Genomic DNA, 19,119 nt, shown 5'->3' with positions numbered 1-19,119 from the left:
AATTCCCAGAGGATCAGCAGTTTCTCAAATATTCAGACCAACCTGTCTGGCACCAACAACCATGCCACGTTCAAAGTCACTTAAATCACCTTTCATCCTCATTCTGATGCTCGGTTTGAACTTGAGGAGAATATTTTCTATGCATGCCTAAATGTTTATTGCCATGTGATTGGCTGGTTATGATTGGTTCATATCTGTTAATTTGCTAAATCTCAAAGGTTTAAATCTAATATAGCTAGTTGTTGTCTTCCCCCCCCCAGGCTTTCAAGGTTGCACTTTTCATTATAACCCTAACTGCAAAGACAAAAGATTAGCACTAGAGGGCAGCATTTCATTGCCTATTTTAACTTGACGTGTCTTTTACTCTGAATTTTGATGACTGTTTGTAGTGTTTGCTGATCACGTTGGGCTGTGGTAAGATATCCATTCATGCTACCTTATATGATTTCTCTCAGTTTTACAACTTTATATGAAATTAAAATAGAGACTGAAGAGAGTTTCACTGCTCTTACATAAGGTGCAAGAAGAACTGATGTTGAATTTAAGCCTATAATGTTATATACATATAATGCAAAGTATCGTTGTAAACTTTAGTGTTCAGGTGTTTAGTGTTATTGTGCTCTATAGTGGGTAGTATTACATTTTCAGGTAGGACTGAACTGAGAGACATAATGTGATATATTTCAAACCTAAGTCTAACCTCAGGTGCTCTGTTACTTTCATAGTGTAAAAAACTGTAAACTGTGAATCAGAGTCAGTGTCACACAGAGCATGGTCAGACATTCATCTCCTTAAACGTCATGAACAGAATTCTGCATTAGCTGCACAACAATCCTCTCTGCTCATAGTCAGCCAACCTATATCCACCCTGATACGAACCCTTTTCAAAAGAAAGTCGCAGATTGTCATCGCCTCTCACAGTTGATGACAAATTAGTGGGCTGCGGCGTTGCCATCTCGACAGGAAAAGCAGTAGCAGGGAAATGAAAGGGAATGGTGTTTATTCCCAGAGCTCAACCCCTCTGTCGGCCTGTCACTCTTCCCATGACCCTAAGGGGAGAAACGGAAGGCATCCTGAGCTTCCTTCCTTCCATACCTGTTAAATCATTCATCATCCAACTGCCTGATTATTTTAAAAAGCTAACAAGGCTTTGGTTCTCAAGTGCGTTTGTGTGCGTGTGTCTGTCTGAGGGAGAGAGAGTGAGCGAGAAAGTGGCATAGCTAGCGGTGGGATGCACCCTGTGGCTCTTAGCATCACCCTCCTTACCCCCATCGCCTCATCTCTCATACACTCACTTCCTCCAACTCTTCAGTGTAACATTCATTTGGATCCTACTAAACTTTTAGTGGAGGCAAACCCCCTCCTCCTTCTTTCTTATCCCACTTCTTCTCCTCTGCACTGTAGTCTTTGTTTCTTTTCTTCTGTCTGTGACAAGTGCAGTTAATCGTGTGCACGAATTTGTGTCTGTTAGCGTGCTTTGGTCTGTCTGTGAATGGAAGGCTGAGTGCCAGAGGTCAGGGTTGAGGCCCTCCTGGGTTGTTTTGACTAATAGACAGGGTAGCAGGGAAGCAGCCAGGAAGTGTTTATGAACGTTTGTCTGTGTGGTGTGTGTGAGTAAGAGATGAACCTCTTTGGCTTTGTGGCACTTGGCACTGTCCTCCTCATTCGTTCTTCTGCTTTTCATATGTTAGCAAACAATCTTAGGTTACGACACATTTCAGCACTAGCATGAATCCTTTTATAAATGCTGCATTTGTCAAGTTCCATTCATTCTTCCAGTCTTCATTCAATTGCGCAATGCGCATACCGTATTTCGATATGTCACTGTGCTTTGAACCTATTCCACAGATTTTGCAGCCTAACCTGAATTTATACTTCATGCTAGTATGTAGTATGTTCATGCTACTGTGCATCTGATTTATTCAGGTTTTTCAGCCTTTTAATAATCTGTGTGCCCGTAGTTTGCATTTTTATGCCTGGGTTAACAACAAAACAAGCTAACATACCTAAGAAATATTTGAGTTGTCTGAGTGCTTTTGGCCCTGCGTAAATATGTGATGAAAATTTTTGTTTATAGTACAAACAGTATGCATGTAAACATCCTCAAATTGCAACTCGGAGTCAGCAATTTAAGCTCCCAGTTAATGTGTCATTTGAAATCTAATGAGCTAGAGTAATACGGTACTAAAGAGAATCTGCTGAAATATCCCTAAACATAATTTATCTGTATGAGTTGAGTGATTAATTCCTACTTGTGTATTCTGTGTGATCCTTTTGCACTCATTGGTTTTGTCTCTGTTATAGTAAAGTGTGCCTTAATAAATTGCTTGCAGTATTGCCTTACTTTTCTGCAACAACTTACAGTGGAAATTCTAGACTGTATAAAAGCATAATAATAAGAGGAATGTTTTATACAGTCATTGACACTTAATAGTGAAAGGTGAGTTTCAGAAAAGTCATATTCATTTTTCTGTTTAATTATTTGTTGACTAACCCATTTGTGTGTTTGTTAGGTCTTCTATTCATCCATTAATTTGCTCATTATCTCACTCGTAGTGCATATCAAGTTTAATAAAACATTAAAATGCGATGGTCAGGTGTGTTGTACACAAATATCTGTGGTCTTTTAAATGTAGGCAGGTTCAAACTTTAAATCTGATACTGTTAATATACTGTACTTGATGCCCTTTGTTTTTACATATTTTCCTTGGTGCCAACATCAAGGTTAGGTGAGTATTTAGATGCTAATATCTGTATTGGTTAAACAGATAGAGGACCCAAGCTTGAAGGCTTGAAGTGAAGGAAGAAAGGATTTCTCTTTTTTTTTTTTCATTGTGGCAATGTTGGTCATCATTCAGCCAAAATTGTCACCTCGCAGAAGAAATTTGGCAATATATATTTCAGTTTAATTCAATTTAGTGTTATTTATACAGCACCAAATCACAAGAACAATCACCTCAAGTCACTTTATGTTTTAAGGTAGACCATACAATAATACATACAGAGAAAAACCCAACAATCATATGACCCCCTATGAGCAAGCACTTTGGCGACAGTGGGAAGGAAAAACTCCCTGTTAACAGGAAGAAACCTCCGGCAGAACCAGACTCAGGGAGGGGCAGCAAACTGCCGCGACCGGTTGGGGTGAGAGAAGGAAGACAGGATAAAAGACATGCTGTAGAAGAGAGCCAGAGATTAACAAGTGTGATTCAGTGCAGGGAGGTTTGTCAACACATAGTGAGTGAGAAAGGTGACTGAAGAAATACTCAATGCATCATGGGAATCCTCCAGCAACATACATTCTGCAGCAAGAGTCAGTACTCTTGCTGCAGAATTTTGGATTAACTGAAGGCTTTTCGGGGAGTTTTTAGGACATCCTGATAATAACGAATTACAGTAGTCCATGCTTGAAGTAATAAATGCATGAACTTTACGTGCTATACTGGGGTCTCATCATCAGCCCTGTTTTGTGATTCAAGGCCACATCACCCCCTTGGTTCTCTTTGCCATGTTCGAATCCTGAGCAGTTTTTGTAGTGTGGCGTTATTCTTCCTGGGAGGCCACTGCTGTTGGGGAGTGCCTTTGCAATAATTGGGTGTGCACCAATATTTGGGTTTTTATAACCTCTCTGTCACCATGAGTCTCTGGACTCAGCTTAGGGCTAGGTGATGATCTATATTTTAATTTCATATACGATTTTGCTTTTGGTTTGTGTTATTTGTTGTATTACAGATCAAGAGCACCTCCAGGGTTTCTTTTGTTTTCAGTAGCAGGGCATTTTCAGTCCTCCTTAAAATCTCAGACTCACTCCAAATTTAGTTCTTGAGCTAAGATGATTACATAAATCTTTTTGTACAAAAAGTAACTTTTTAAGGTCTTCTGTAAGTGAACCTGTTGAAGGATCATTAATAGTTACCTGTCTGTTGGTTGTTCAGTTACTCTCCACAGGTCCGTGCAGGTCCCCTGAGCCTCATGTTGCACCTGTTAGCTGACAGCAAGTGATGGTTGTCCTTACGAAACAGCCTCCTTACTGCATGACCTTGTTTGCCTCTACCACATCCACCTATTTTTCACATGTATTTGCTTTTTAAAATTATTTTTATTTTTTTATTATATTCAAAGTTTGAATATTTCTCCTGTAAAAGGACACATTTATTTAGTCAATGGATAACTCAAGGTTTCCCAGCAAAGCATTTCACTGTAATGAAATCATCAGTGTTATTCCCTTTACCTGTCAGTAGTTTCAGTGTCGTCGCTGATTGATGTAGGTCTCCTCTGGAATCAGACCCCAGTAGTACGTCACTGTGAGCCAGCGCCACCTGACCAAAGTGCTTTCTTGAGTTAAATCTTCATGTCGACAACATGCTGCCACCTTCCTTCTTCTTTCCTGCTGTCATGACCTTTTCTCATCTGTCTGCAAGGCACGATACTGCTCTTTTCTTATTCTGTTGCCCTGTCTCTCTCTCCCTCTCTCACACTTTCCCCCGTCTTTTCTCTGGCTGCCATCCTTCCTCCTCACTCTTTTCTTTCACAGCTGAAACTGGCACAGCATCACTGTCGCTGTGTTTCTTCCTTTGTATCTTTTAAGGTGGCTTGTATTCAGTTATCTCTCCTGTTTCTCTTTCGTCACCTACTTCCTCTGATATATTTATTCTGAGTTCTGTCTCTTTTTCCTCTTCCTTTTTCTTCTGTTCTCCTTTTTCCAGCAATCTCCTGTGACCTCTCAGGCCAGCAGGCAATGTCCTTTGACCCCAGCCAAGATGGCACCGTCTCCTTCTCCTACTCCTTCCAGCCCTGCCCTACAGACTTCTTCTTCCTCTTCTTCTTCTTCTTCCTCCTCCTGCCCTGCACTCCGCCCAGTGAGACAACTCCTCCTGACATGTTATTCAGTCCTCTGCCTGGCATTTTTTTCCTTTGCTATACCAGATAACTGCCTAGAAATAGTGCTGACTGAGTCTAAAGTTTACTTGAAGGTTGTGTACAAGCTGATAATTGACTTCTAGTATTTCGGAGGAAATTTTAGTAAAACCCTTTTCTGTATATATTATACCTGATGTAAGCACTAATACTAACTACTATAATTAAAATTTATTTAGTAACAGCAAAAAAATCATGGGGACATTTTTTTTTAAGTATATATCAATTATGTAACGAAGTAACAACTTCCTGTTGTTACAGGAAAGAGGATCCTTAGATTATATGGATGTCAGGTCCAGTTAATTGCAAATACCTAGAAGAATTTAAAAGTGATTCCAAAACAAAAAGGGTCTTAGAAGGTCAAACCATTTATTTTCAAAGTGTGCAGACAAAAAAAGGAAAGTATGAGTCCCCTGCATTGATGCCCTAGCTACACATAATGCATAACCTGTACTAAATACTGGCACTTATTGGCAAGGAACTAGAACACAGTATCCTCTGATCCAGATCAAATTCGGATTGTTTTGATTTAACCAAAACTACACTACATAGTCACATCACAAATATAACTGTACACGTAGCCTTGTTACCATCTACAGTATATGTCACTCAAATGATAGGACCTTAATGTGTCCCCTTCATCTGGCTGTATTCACACCTGTATTTAGAGCTGTCCACTTATGACCACGTCACATAAGATGTATTTTATTGCCAAGTGTGAACAGGCCCTGAGAGATTTAAAAGAGGTGATGAGGGCCTTAGAGTGAGAGACTGCTGTTGGCACCTCATGAGCAAAATTGTGTATATGAATTTTATTCAACTGCGCACACATCATTATGGGTAGCCAACATTTGTTACAGATCTTCCAAGTCAGGTGGGTGACGATTTAGAAAAGCTTTGATGTGCTCCTGTGCTTCCCTGCCTCTAGCTTGTCACCTCCTCCCCTTCTTCCTCCTTGTCTGTTAAGAGATGTCCACCAAAGTAAGGACACCAGATGTGACAGGAGCGCTGTGGCGCCTGCCTCCTGTTCTCTGTGGCCTTGCTGGGAGCGAGGCGTCACGTCCTGTTTATCTCTCTGTCTCTTCCTTGCTCTTCCAGAAGGGCCCTGTGGCACCGGTCGTGGCTGTGACGGCTCCGCAGCAGACCCCCGTGGTTTTGCCTCCCCAGGCCCCGGCCCAGCCTGCCTCCCAGCCAGTGCAGCCTGCACAGCCGGGAATTGCCACGGCCTCTGGAGCTTCTGTCGCATCCCAGGTCTGTTTCCTTTGCCACACTGCCCTCCTCTCATCCTCCTCCACTACCGCCCACATGCCACCCTAAAGGGTGAGGGCACTGTCACAGCTGCCAGGAGGCTGGCTGTGTCACAAGCTCAGACCCGGACCTACAGCTACACCACGTCACACAGCTGGCCATGGACAAAGAGTCTTGCACATGCTTGCGCTCATACATTCACACTATTGCGTACTGACCCAAGGACATAGAAAGACAGAAGCACAGATTTACCATGAAGTCACATGTATGCATATTCTCTCACACACACACACACACACACACACACACACACACACACACACACACACACACACACACACACACACACACACACACACACATCTGTCAACCCAGGTGCTACATTTTAATGTCCTGAATGTAGACTATTCACTGAGTTGTGACAGATACTTTTCAGCCTCTTTTATCAGCCAAGTTAATTCCACTCTTTAAGTTAATATTTAAGGACATGCACCGCAGTTATAGGGCCACTTCCTCTCTGCTTATGTTCTGATCCATTGTTTTACACAGCGACTTTGAGGTTGGGATTTGGTAGTGGTGTCACTGGGGTTTTTTTGTGTGTGTGTGTGTGTGTGTGTGTGTGTGTGTGTGTGTGTGTGTGTGTGTGTGTGTGTGTTTTTATAGAAAATGAATTATTTTGTTGTCTTCAACAGGAAATGCAAGAGAATGTTAAGAAGTGTAAGAATTTCCTGGCCACACTTATCAAGCTGGCATCTCACAATTCTCCGTCCCCCGAGACGTCTAAGAACGTCAAGGCTCTTGTTCAGGACCTTCTGGTGAGCTTCACAAAACGCTGTTCATATCATATAGGAAAAACTAAATAATATCACTTGTTTAGATGGGACAATTTTGGGGCAAGTATTAGATTTACAAAAACTGCTAAGGACCTGCCGTATACCTCTTTTTTTTGTAGGCAAATAATTTTAACACCATGTTTCTCATGTATCTAACTAATTTAATGAAATCATAACATGGTAAGTGTGAGTCCATTGTTTTGGGTTTTTTTTTTCCCTTTTTGTTTTGCGGTGTAACATATTTTAAATTTTACATTAAAATTGACACTTTTCTGTGTCGTTGTATTAAATATTTCCTACCTGTAGATGGCAGCATGAAACTCTTTCCGAAAGTCTCTTTTCTGTGTCATGAATTTTCATCTCATACAAAATGTGCACCTTAAGTTGTACCCTGAAGTTTCAGGATGGAATGGTTGATGATTCCTTCTGGTGATGGGCTTTCATCTAACTGTGCTTATACCCTCTGGTGTACTGCATGGCTTCTCTTTTGAAATTTAATATATTCTTTACTCTTAACCTGACAGGATGCCAAAATCGAACCGGAAGAGTTCACCAGCCGACTACAGACAGAGCTCAAGTCATCTCCGCAGCCTTACCTGGTACCCTTTCTCAAGGTGAGGTTCTTGCTAGTTAACTTCTTTTTTTTAACCTTCTTCCTAAGCTATATCATCCATAAAACTGATTCCTACACTGACTAATGCAATGGCTCATTGAGCTCATCTTCTTTATAAGTCTCTGAAAGTGCCTATCTAACATTGAACCCTACACCTCTGTCATCAAGTAGTCTTCTTAACCTTGGGCCTGTTTATTCAGTTTATAGCACCTGTAGATACTTGAAATTCTCATCCATCCATCCATCCATCCATCCATTTTCTTGTGCTTAACCAATTCTGGGTCCTGGGGTCTACTTGAAATTGACCCCTAAAATTGTTTTCTGAACTGCCCCTTATCTTTCACCTCTACTTATTCCCTAACTTGGCTCCTTAAGCTGCCCCTCATAGATTTTTCTGAAATGATCCCCCTAAAGTAGTTCTTTGCATGGGACCACAGTCAATGTTAGCCTGGTCTGACAGTTGAATGAGACACACACACACACCCTCCCTCTGGCCTGACTTCTGACTGCGGTGACGGTGCCCCCTGCAGCCATTCCAGTAGCCAGCAGGTTTTTTTCAGCCAGCCATGATGAGCATCACATCAAGGCACTCACCCGCCCAACAGGGCCACAAACACATGGTGTCAGGCAATGTTAGGTCATTTACGTCAAAAATCTGCCCTAAAATATTCTCTAGCGAACGACATCAGCTCCTTAGGTCAACTGACAGTGAGTTATCATGCTAATAGTTATGGTAACACTGTATACAGTTTTAAGCATACTGTAGGTTTATTATCCTGAATGCAAATTAAACAATTTCAGCACACAAATAAGCATTTTTTAAATAACAAATAAAAGTCACATGAATCATTGTGCAAACATTCTACAAACATGTGGTCACATGCATCTGCAGATATTTTTTAGCTGTCTATAGCCATATTTTTTTGATAGCATTATGCTAAATTAGCCAGTGACCACAGCGGTAGTTGTTGCAGCTGTGTATGGTGCTTTGTAATGCATGTCTATTTCTCTATATGACTGTAAACTCTGGCTGCCCTCTATCCATCAACAGAAGAGCCTCCCAGCCCTGAGGCTGTCTTTGCTGAATAGTCAGCAGTCTCTGATCCAGCCCCCGCAGCAGGGACTAAAACCAGCACCCTGTGGCACCCCTCCTGCCATCGTCGCTGGGCCAGCTGTCCGTATACGCCACCCTAATAGTGTCAGCACCACTACGGGTGCCAGTGCATTGCCCGCTGGGACGCTCGGACATGCAGCTGCAATGGTATGTATAACGTGGCCCAGTTGGAAGAGTATCCAGTGCAGACACAGTCATCACAATGTTTAAATTGGGAGTTGCTTTTTAAAACTTTTTTGTCCAAACACAAGAGTTTGTTCCCCAACATCACAGTCCAAATGAAACTACATGTGATCTTTGAAGTAAAACATAGCAAATATAAAGATCGATCCTAAAATGTGTAAATGTTCATATGTGTTTCATTTGTTTTTTGTTTTTTTAGCCATGTCCAGGAAATGTGTATGTATGTATGTATGTATGTATGTATGTAAGGTGTCTGATAGAGCAGAAGTTGTACAGTAAATGTGACGCATTTTCCCACAACAGCCCACCATGCATTTAAAAAATGGTAAAATGCAATGAATCCAACCTGCTGGGGGTAGTGTGCTTGTTGATGATGGGTTTTGTTATTTTGGAGCAAGTCACAGTGTGACACCCAACTCACAGATTCACTGAGGACTCATATATTTAAAAAAAAAAAAAAAGGGAAAGGGTGACCCAGGCCTACCCATTTTCTGTCTTTAGAAAATATTTATTTTGTCTTATAGGTTGTTTGCGTAATGTGCAAGTGGCTCCACTGACCATAGCAGATGGCAAAGCACAAGTATCCAATTAGAGGTACTCAATTTACAAACTTTGCTGTTACACTGTTAAGTTGCTCAAAATGGGAGGTGAGAAGAAGTACTAATAACAATGTCTGGGTTGGAGAAAGAGCCAGAGAAAGCATATGGAGAAATAAAACAACTTTTTAACAGAAAGGTTTAATTTTAAAAGATGGGAAAGCTAAGCTATGTCTAAGAATAAAATAAAAAATAATAAGGCAACAACAGATTATTCATTGATACCACACTTCTTCACAAGCATGATATCAACTCCCAACACTTATGAAGCTCGATCACCAGGCTGACCAGCTGCTCTCACTGGCTTTTTATACGTGAATGCTGAATGCTGAGTGAAGTCAGCTGTGACACCTGAATTCACCTGAAAGCAGCACAATACACCCACACAACACCACATAGTAGGTCTTTTAAAGCTATGACATAAGGTTTGTCTCTTTATTTGTAGGATTTTGAAAAATTTGTCAGTGAATTTGGAGGATTTTGTTGTCAGACTAAAGTAGTTTTAAACATGAAGGTTCAGTTATTCCACAAAGAAGTCATTTGGAGGCATTACATTAAGCTAGGAATACATATGCCTAACACAGAGGACTGTATTATATGTCTTTGTGAGCTTTCTGAAGGACTATTTAAAGATCCTTTCCCCAGTTTAATGGAAACAGTTTAACACCACCATCTGTCCTACAAATCTGTGATATGATTCTTGGTATGCAGTACAGTCTCTGTGATGGTTAGTCACACCCATATGTTGCAGATTATAAAAGTGTCATGATTATTTGTGTACAGGAATCAAAGAAGCAGGAGATTCAAAAAACGACAGGAAGTAAACCTACAAAAACATCGAAACGCCACGAAACCTGGGCTGAGCGCACACACTGAGGAAACACAGACACTACAACAAAAGGGCAATGTGAAATTGTTGCCTATTTATACAAACTGACACGCTCTAAGAGCTAATCAGGGGAATAGGGAACAGGTGGGGAACGAGGAACAGCTGAAGACAATTAAGACAGTTAGGAACAAGACCAAGAAGACAAAAGACTACCAAAATAAACCTGGAAGTCACTGACTGACAAAGAGACAAGACTCTAACACACTTGAACTTGACACAGGGGAGACAAGGGGGAAGGCTCGGAGAAACACAAGAGATTATAGAAAAGGTTGAGACCATCTCAACCTTGCCCCTCTAACTTTGTCTCCAAACGCTCAACCTGTGCTGTCCCTCTGATATACTCATTTCTAATCTTGTCCATTCTGGTGACTCCTACTGAAAATCTTAACATCCTCTACTCTGCCACCTCCAGCTTGGCCTCCTGTCTGTTTGTCAGTGTCACAAAAAGAGGCCGAGCTTTGCACCTAAAGGTAGAAAAGAATTCAAAGTCCCAACAAAATTCATATTTCAGGGTCAAAGACGCAGTACCATGACAGAGGGGGACTGTACCAAGAAGCAACAGCCTTACTTTTTCTTTGTTTTTTTTTACCGTTTGTCTGATTTAGTTTCCAGATTTGATTTGATTGTTTCAGTTATATTTGAAATGTTTAAATTTTTTTAATTAATATTAGCCTTTATAATCATAATACTGTAGTCGGTAGTGCCAGGAGCAGATTTAATAAGTTCAGACAAGGTATTGCAGAACAAAAACCTGGCTCAGAGTCAATGCCTTCTTTTACTTAATGTATTGAATAATATGACAATATTAGCAAAGACTAATAACATGGACCTTTCCTCTATATTTCTAATTGGTTTGGTATTTTTGTTAGTTATTTTCTGTTAGTTTTCTATCCCCAGTTTCAGATCGTGGTATAGTTTTAGTTAACTATAATAACCGCGTTGTGGATACTGAACGTGTGTTTGTGTCTGTGTGTGCAGATGTGCTTGTACATTGAGAATCATGCAACCCCACAGAGCCCAGATGTCTACAGATGGGTCAAGTGAGGTCAGACTCAGATTGGTCTGGTCCAGGCAGAGTAGTGGGCAAGCTAGAGGGGTGTCTCTTTTGTATTTCTCTCTCTCTGTTTCTCTTTCCTTCTCCCTCCCTTTTTCTTCGCTCACTCCTTCCTGGTTTACTTGGGCTGTCACTTGCATACACACACTTTCTCTCCATGCCTTTCACTGTATCTGCCCCCGCATCACCCTCTCATTTCTCTCCCTCTACCCGTTAACCGTTGAAGGGTGAAGCGAGGTAACTAGGTCAGCCCCAGGTCAATTTTAAAGCAATGTGGCGGCCGCAGTCTATGTCCAGAACATGCCTCTGGTCTCTCGCTCTCCCCTTCTCTCTCTCTCTCTCTCTTTCTCTCTCTCTCTCTCCCTCCCTCCACACACACACACACACACACACACACACACACACACACACACACACACACACACACACACACAACCGCAACATAAGCTATCACACAAAACATTAGTAAATGATCGCCGCTGGCACGTCAACAGTCTGAAACCAGAACGCTAGTTGAATTAGCCTAAAAAAAATCTGTTCATACTACAGTGTTATGGGAAAGATTTCTTGTTGTAGTAAAGTAGAGTATATAGATGTGGGCTTACATTATTTAAGGTTTCTTATTTAATTACAATTAATGCTCCAGGATATCCAATAAGCCACAATCATTTTTGGTTTTGAACCCACAACATTTGAAACAATGCTGTGTTTCAAATGTCAGGGGTTTAATTAGATAAAAAAAGAAGTATTCTACATTTCTAAACACATGGAGGATAGACCACTTAATAAAGACATTATTTAGAAAATCAAAATTAGATATTTTTAAATTTTTATATATATATATATATATATATATATATTTTTTTTTTTTTTTTTTTGTATTGTGCCAAAAGCTATATGGGAACTAGACCATAAACTTCCTTGGGGCAAATTTTATATGAGGTGAATGGCCTTGATGAAAACTCGAGAGGTGTAAGTAGGCCGCACCACCACATACCATAACAGCTCATTCTTCATTGCAACAGTGTGCAGCGTCAGTACATGTGATGTTCTATGGATGTTTGAGCTAAGAGGTTGAAATAATATATTCTAACTTTGCTGGTCAAGTTATTGGGCATCAACAGCAAGGAAAATGAATAATTAATGAATAATAAATAGACATAAATAGTATTTTTTCTGTATTATTGTTTGAAATCTGTTTCTCTCTTTACATAAAACTAACATGTTATTCTTTAATCTAAAAAACATCTAACATTTAAGATCGCTCTAGATGTTAAATGTAGGAAATATGAATCATATGAAAGATGAGCAGTTTAGGTTTAGTGTTATTCCTTCTGCCCCTGATTCTAAAACTTCTTACCTGAGGGTTTCCCCTCTCTCTTAACTGTGTCGCCAGCTGGCCAGAGGTGCTAGCTATCTTTGCTCATTCTGAATGTATTTTTCTCCCGTTCCCCCCCTTACTCGCAGACCCCTGCAGTGGATCTCTGGGGAAAATGGCCTCTGTCTTTTTTCAGTAGCTTGAACAGTAATATAGCATGTGTCAGGGAATGGAAAACAAGGCTAAAAAATATGCAGCAAGAAGCAAACTGGTAGGAATGGATGGCTGAGCCTGAGGCTCGGCCCGTAGCTGCTACCAAGGAAGGAAGTGACTCTAATAGCCCAGCATACTCTCCCACCCCCCGCACCTTCTTCTTCTACTACTTTTTCTTCTTCTCAACTACTTTTTCACCGTGGCCTTGACTTTTTATTGCCTTTGTCTTATCTGCAAATGCAAGAAAATGTAGGTCATATACAGTGGGAGAAATCCATCCTTCTTGTGCATTTAATTTGATCTCTAGTTTCTCTGTACTGTGTGGAGATAGCCACTGTAGAATTCACCACTCTTGTATGTATTATGCATTTATTCTGTATATACTGCTGGTATTTTCACTGTGTTACAATTGAAAAGAAATCAATATACAAAACTCAAGTGGGTCTAGGTCTACAGATTATGTTTTTTTCCTATCCAACTATGACAAAAAGTTTGATTTTTCACTTTCGGTTTTGGGGATCACACAAAAATTGAGCAATGCTTTAGTAGGTGTTCAGTTTCATCCTTTTTAATTTCCATTCTTTATCTCTTCCTTCTCTCCAATTGTTTCCTTCTGAGAAATGCTACAATAAAGTTTTGCTTCCTCAGGGTGTCAAGACAGGAGGCGCTGTTGGTGGCCAGGTCCGGATGCCTGTGGTGATTACGCAGTCCATCAGAGCGCAAGGTAAGACATCTGCAGGCCTATTACAGACACATTTGATTGAATTCAATTACATGTACAATCCCCATTCTTATACCAGGCATTTGGAGGACTAAAGTATAGAAAGATGAAAGATTGAACAAACATTTCTTTATATTTTTGGAAACTTTGACTCACGGTTTTCCTCTGATTCTGTTATGCAATATTTACATCCTTCGATTAAGACACCATTGCAGGAAAAATATTCAAAGACGTTCAGCCTTAGTTTAAATGATGAACCAATAAAACAGGTTATATAGCCTAAGATGGCCATTAGTGAAACCGTAAATGTTCTCTCGGTAGGCTGAAGGATGTGTAAACAGGCAGGAACCATAGAGAGAACAGGTGTTTTTTTTGTGTTTTTTTTTTTTCCTGTCTGGTTATAAAGCCTTCTCAAACATTTGCGCTACTGCTTACTCACACTGATTCACAAACACTCTTCCCACAGAAGCCCACAAATATCGCCCCAACACCAACCGGGTGTAACGCTCCCCTAAGAGAGCTCTGTGCTCTCAAGTGGTGTGTGAAATGAGTGTATGTGTTTGTACCTGTTTGTGCTTGTGCGTTTGTGTTAGTGTGTGTGTGCGTGCGTGTGTGTACAATCGGAGGTGCATACAAATTTGATCTGCCCCCTTCCCCAAGATTGCCTGCAGTGAAAGATCTGTAGGTTGTTTTATGCCCATAAATTGGAATGCGGGGATAGTTCTAAAAATACTTTCCTGTGCCTCTTGGCTAGGAACATGCCTGTTAAAATCAAGTTTAAATTCACTCTGGCAGTCCTTGTGCCTCTCTGGAAAACGTGTCTCGGAGCAGGATGCGGTTTAGGAGTGTAAGGAAAGGCGGTGAAGTGCAGTGATATTGACAGAGCGACGCTCTCCGCACCAACCTGGGGAGAGCGACAGCCCCTCACCCTCACCCCTGTGAGGATGACAGAGACAGCTGAAGGTAGTCGTTAGACAGAATAAATATTTGATGCAGATAGAAGGGGACACTTCAATGATAACATTAAACCTTTCCTTTTTGTTTAGTGTTTTCTTCTTTGTTCCCCCCCCTTTCTTTAACAGGCACAATGGGAAAGGGAGCCATAATCCAAGCAGGCAAAAGTCCCATGGGCCTGCCTGTTCAGATCACCGGGAATCAGAAAAACAAGCTCAATGACCCCGGAGGAGGCACATTCAGGTACAACTCCTCTCGCCAGGAGAGTGACTGTGGAGCATGTTATTTGTGGCTGCCAACACATGGGGGCAGCATTTCACTAAAAAGCTTCTGCATGACTACAGGCTACACTCTCAGCTAAGGCTGTGAGTGTTTATCTGAGTCGCCTGCCTGGCCACCTGGCTGCCTGCCTGCCCGACTGGTTGATCGGTGGTCCTTTCTTCCCATGCCCACCACATAGCAGCACACTGTCAGTTAACAGATCACCCTCACGTTCGCCTTCCTCGTGTCACTGTCACAACTCATCGACAGGATTCCAAATGAGCTACCGCTTAATTTAGAAATAAGATAATTGTGCCCATATGGTTGGAATTTCTGGATGCGGTTCTGAAAATACCTTTTGGTTAAGTCAAACATACAGTATTTAGCCTGCAGCTTTCCTCTCTCTCTCTCTCTCTCTGGTCTTGTCTCTGCTTCAGCTGTGCCTTTGTCTCGAAACATAAAAGGTTCATCGCCCACATGCTGGCCTTTGCGGTCCATGTTTTGTGTGAGTCTTTATGTGTTTTATGTTTGCATACATTCCTCTATTTGTCTGTGTTTGTTTGTGTCTCTGCTTGGGTGCACATGAACATATGTGTATATTCCAGAAATCTAAGAATTTGTGTGTGTATGTGTGTGTGCATATCCAGCGTGCTTGTACACATGTATTGACAGGTGCCGGAGGTTTAGGATTGCCCCTGTGTGACTGGGACAGGGCAAGAAGAGTCTGGGTCACATGGGCCAACGGGTTCATGGTAATGGCTCCCATCTCCTGAGGGGAAAGGCAGCGCCCTGGGCTCTGATTGATAAACCAATAAATCTTTAGCTGCGTTGGTAATTAAGCTGTCAGGCTCGCTTGTTACTGGCGACCTTTTTCCCCCCTGCGGTGATCACAGGGGCCTACTACACACAAATGCACTGGTTTCAACACAAGTCCAATAACACACAGTACCACTGTCACGGAAGAATCATGTCAATGATATTTTGTAGTTTATTTTCTCTTTATCCGGGTCAGGTGACATTTTGCCTGCTCTTCATTTTATGCGTTAGACACTTTATTGTCTATATTGTGCAGTCAACCATCATTGTTTTCATCCCTTTATTTGTCTCTTTCGTTTTCTTCCAACGACGCATACACGCTGACCTTTCTCACCATCACACTGTTACTTGAAGTCACATATGACTTTTCTGACTCCGATATAGATTTAACTGTTTGATGAGTTGACCTCCGTATTGTCGAATTATCTTCATTTCTCACTGTCGCTCCTAATTTTCCACTTTACTGAAAAATGCTTGTGCGTTAAATTCTTAACTTGTTAATGTTTCGGCTGGACCTCGGTTGGTTGCTGTTGACTGAAACCTCAGTTAGAAATCGCTGTTATTTTTTTATGCTGTTACGTTTCGTACCTGAGGATATAAACATGCTGGAACAGAGCTCATTGTTACAAGGTGATCCATCTGACGCCACACTGTCTTCACACCACGTCCAGTCAGACGCGATGACTTGTGTCTGTGAACAGTCGCTGTTTTTCATGTTTACCATGCTGAAAAATGCAGACAAGTTGTTAAAAAAAAAAGTTAATTTTGAGTTCCTACAGCCTTTTAAAGACGCTAATATTTAAACACCAACAGCAGGTCATTTGCATAAAATAGTCAAGTAGATCAGATTTAATTAAAAAATGTGTGCCACTGACATAATTTCAGTAATTACTTAGAAATCAAAAAAGGATTAAGACAAGTGGCCAGCACACAAAAAAGTCTAAGTGAACTAAAGTCAGGGGGAATTTGGACATAAAGCTATTTTCACTTAACTGCTTCCTTAGCAGAATTAGAGGGGTGTAGAAGGTATCTGTTGACTGTAATAAAGAAACAAAAAAACAAACAATGGTCAGTCAGCATCTCCGTGCTCTCCCCCACCCAGCCTGCACCATGTTCAGCTGCAGTCTGGGACTGATGTGTGTATGGCTGTCACTCTGAACCGCTGGTCCCAGCAGGCCAGCTGTAGCACAAACACACACATACACACTGCAGGGCTTGTGGGGTTTCCAATGTAGCTACAGCCTTCTGTGTAAGTGCTTGTGTCAGTGTGTGCGCATGTGTGTGTAGTTTACAGTACAGAGTGAAAGCAGCTGTCTCTGCGTCCCCCCCTCTACCCCTCCTCATCTCTCTGTAAACACTCGACATCCGCTGTAATCACTGGCGAGCCAGCCGAGGCCCTCAGCCCTCTGCCAACCTCCGAGCTCAGCCTCAGCCCCTCAAATCCAACCCTGTGCTTCATGGTGGACACACATCCCTGCGCATTAACGAATACTGGCATGGTTGCATAGGAAAAGACACACAGATACACATGCAAAATTAGGATCAAAAGTTTTCGTTCAGATCCAGTGGACGCAAAAGTCCACCAGCTCTTTTCCATCATGTACCAGCAAACTGACTTCATTATGCTTTGCGGTTATATCCTTTGTTGCTGTATAAATTGCTATGTGATGTGCCCGTTTTGCTAAGAAGAACTTTAAAAGTAAATTAGAACTTAAAAGTGATCTCTGAAAAATGTTGATGTTGCTACTTGTAAGCACGGCAACCACAAGATTCGATTATGTTGAGATTTGGGGGAAAAATTGACGAAGAATGAGCAGAGGTAGCTAGCACCTCTGGCCAGCTGGTGACAAAGATGTTCAAAAACTCCAAAGAAAGTGGCAGCACTCCACATAGATACAGGAACGTTTAAAATGCTACAAAATATACTTATGACTCTTAGCATTGATCAGATCGTCACCTACATCACACCATTTCCTTGCCAGGTATTTTAAGTGCTTGGGAATATTAACAGCCTGAGTGTTGTAATGAATTAATAACACTTACCCATTAAACATGAAACAATACTTGACCTGTTGTTGGTCTTTGGAAGGCTCTTAAGCCTATGCTATCATTCATTTTGGTCATTAACACATGTCCTGTCAGCTGCCCATTGAACTTAAGGCTGTTTTATGGAGAATACTTCTCCAGTGGCGCATGTCTCTCAGTGTGGGCACAACAACATGCATGGCCTGGGTGTTAGTCACAGGGATCAATCAGGGCCCCCTGCCTGGGCACAGAGACCTTTATCCACAGGGATAAAGGGGGTGGATCAGTGTGGTAGTCTTGGAGAAGGGGGAGGGGGGCGGAGGAGATCTGAATGCACCCCACACCTACACAACCTCTAAACAGCAAGTGCAATTCTCCAACCTCCTATGGCATGCCCTCGCTGAAACACAAGCTTGATGTGGAAACGACATGCATATGTATTTATGTGGCCTCTGGCTCTGAGTCCCTGAGCCAACCCAAACCAATAACTGAGAGCCTGCTCTTTAGCTTCCGTGGAAGCTAATTGCACATCTGCTTTATTAGTGCAGAGATATAGTCGGGAATATTTTGCATTTCATATCTCACTCTCTCCTTTTAATGTCAGACCTGTCTTTAGCATTCTCGTTTGATTTCAGCCTTGGTGATCTCAAATGGCCCTGAAAACAGATCATCAAAGAAAAAGGGATTACCAGAATTTTTGGATACTGGTTGATATTTTGTGTGCCGATACACAAAATGTTAACTCTGCAGATCCATTGTAAATAATTATTCAAACTACACATACATTTCCTGTAAAGAAATCCTTGGGCTATAGTGCATCTATAGCTGTACCATCTTGATTTAAAAATAGCACTTTTTTCCTGCAGTATAAATTGGAGATCTTGACCCTATGGTATTATTTTATTTTTTATTACTCAGATAATGAGACTCCATTAGTACAGTGAATACATCTTTTTCCTTTATTCTTCTTTTATTCCAAATAAGTTAACTTTCTTTGTCATTTTTAGTCAAATTATTTGAAATAATACTACTAATAATCAAATGCTCAACTGTTAATCCATGTAATATTGACCAAAAGAATCACTGAAAACCTTTTTATGTACTGAAATTGTATGTACTTGATTTAATTCAGTGGTTCTCAAACTTTATCTCACATGCACAACTTCAGAAGCCGAAACAACACCCTACACTTCTAATTTGTAATCAATCATTAACAATAAAAATGGATCCAAGTTGACCTTCAGTGAATACAGGTTAGAATGCTGTCGTTCCCTTTGTAAATCACATTAACTCAGCTTAGTTTCATTCGATATTTTCCCCCAGTGCTCCATGCCCCACCTGGAGTGGCTCAGTGCCCACCCCAC

The 19,119-nt window shown here is 41.2% G+C and overlaps 1 protein-coding gene across 4 annotated transcripts in view; it reads left to right on the top strand.

Moving 5' to 3' along the window:
• The window catches only part of LOC101480906 (transcription initiation factor TFIID subunit 4), a 101,555-nt gene that overhangs the window by 9,601 nt on the left and 72,835 nt on the right, over positions 1–19,119 (top strand). For 2 of the 4 annotated variants that reach the window (XM_014413212.2, XM_076874995.1), the window contains exons 3-9: positions 4,707–4,859; positions 6,016–6,168; positions 6,858–6,980; positions 7,523–7,612; positions 8,663–8,872; positions 13,627–13,702; positions 14,782–14,896. In XM_014413212.2, the coding sequence (XP_014268698.1) occupies positions 4,707–4,859; positions 6,016–6,168; positions 6,858–6,980; positions 7,523–7,612; positions 8,663–8,872; positions 13,627–13,702; positions 14,782–14,896 (920 nt within the window). The remainder of the gene's footprint in view (positions 1–4,706; positions 4,860–6,015; positions 6,169–6,857; positions 6,981–7,522; positions 7,613–8,662; positions 8,873–13,626; positions 13,703–14,781; positions 14,897–19,119) is intronic. The other 2 variants (XM_024805568.2, XM_014413228.2) reach the window with 2 other exon arrangements.

The sequence above is a fragment of the Maylandia zebra genome, linkage group LG1, assembly GCF_041146795.1.
Source record: "Maylandia zebra isolate NMK-2024a linkage group LG1, Mzebra_GT3a, whole genome shotgun sequence".
Taxonomy (NCBI): Eukaryota; Metazoa; Chordata; class Actinopteri; order Cichliformes; family Cichlidae; genus Maylandia; species Maylandia zebra.
This window is presented reverse-complemented; position numbering and strand designations above follow the sequence as displayed.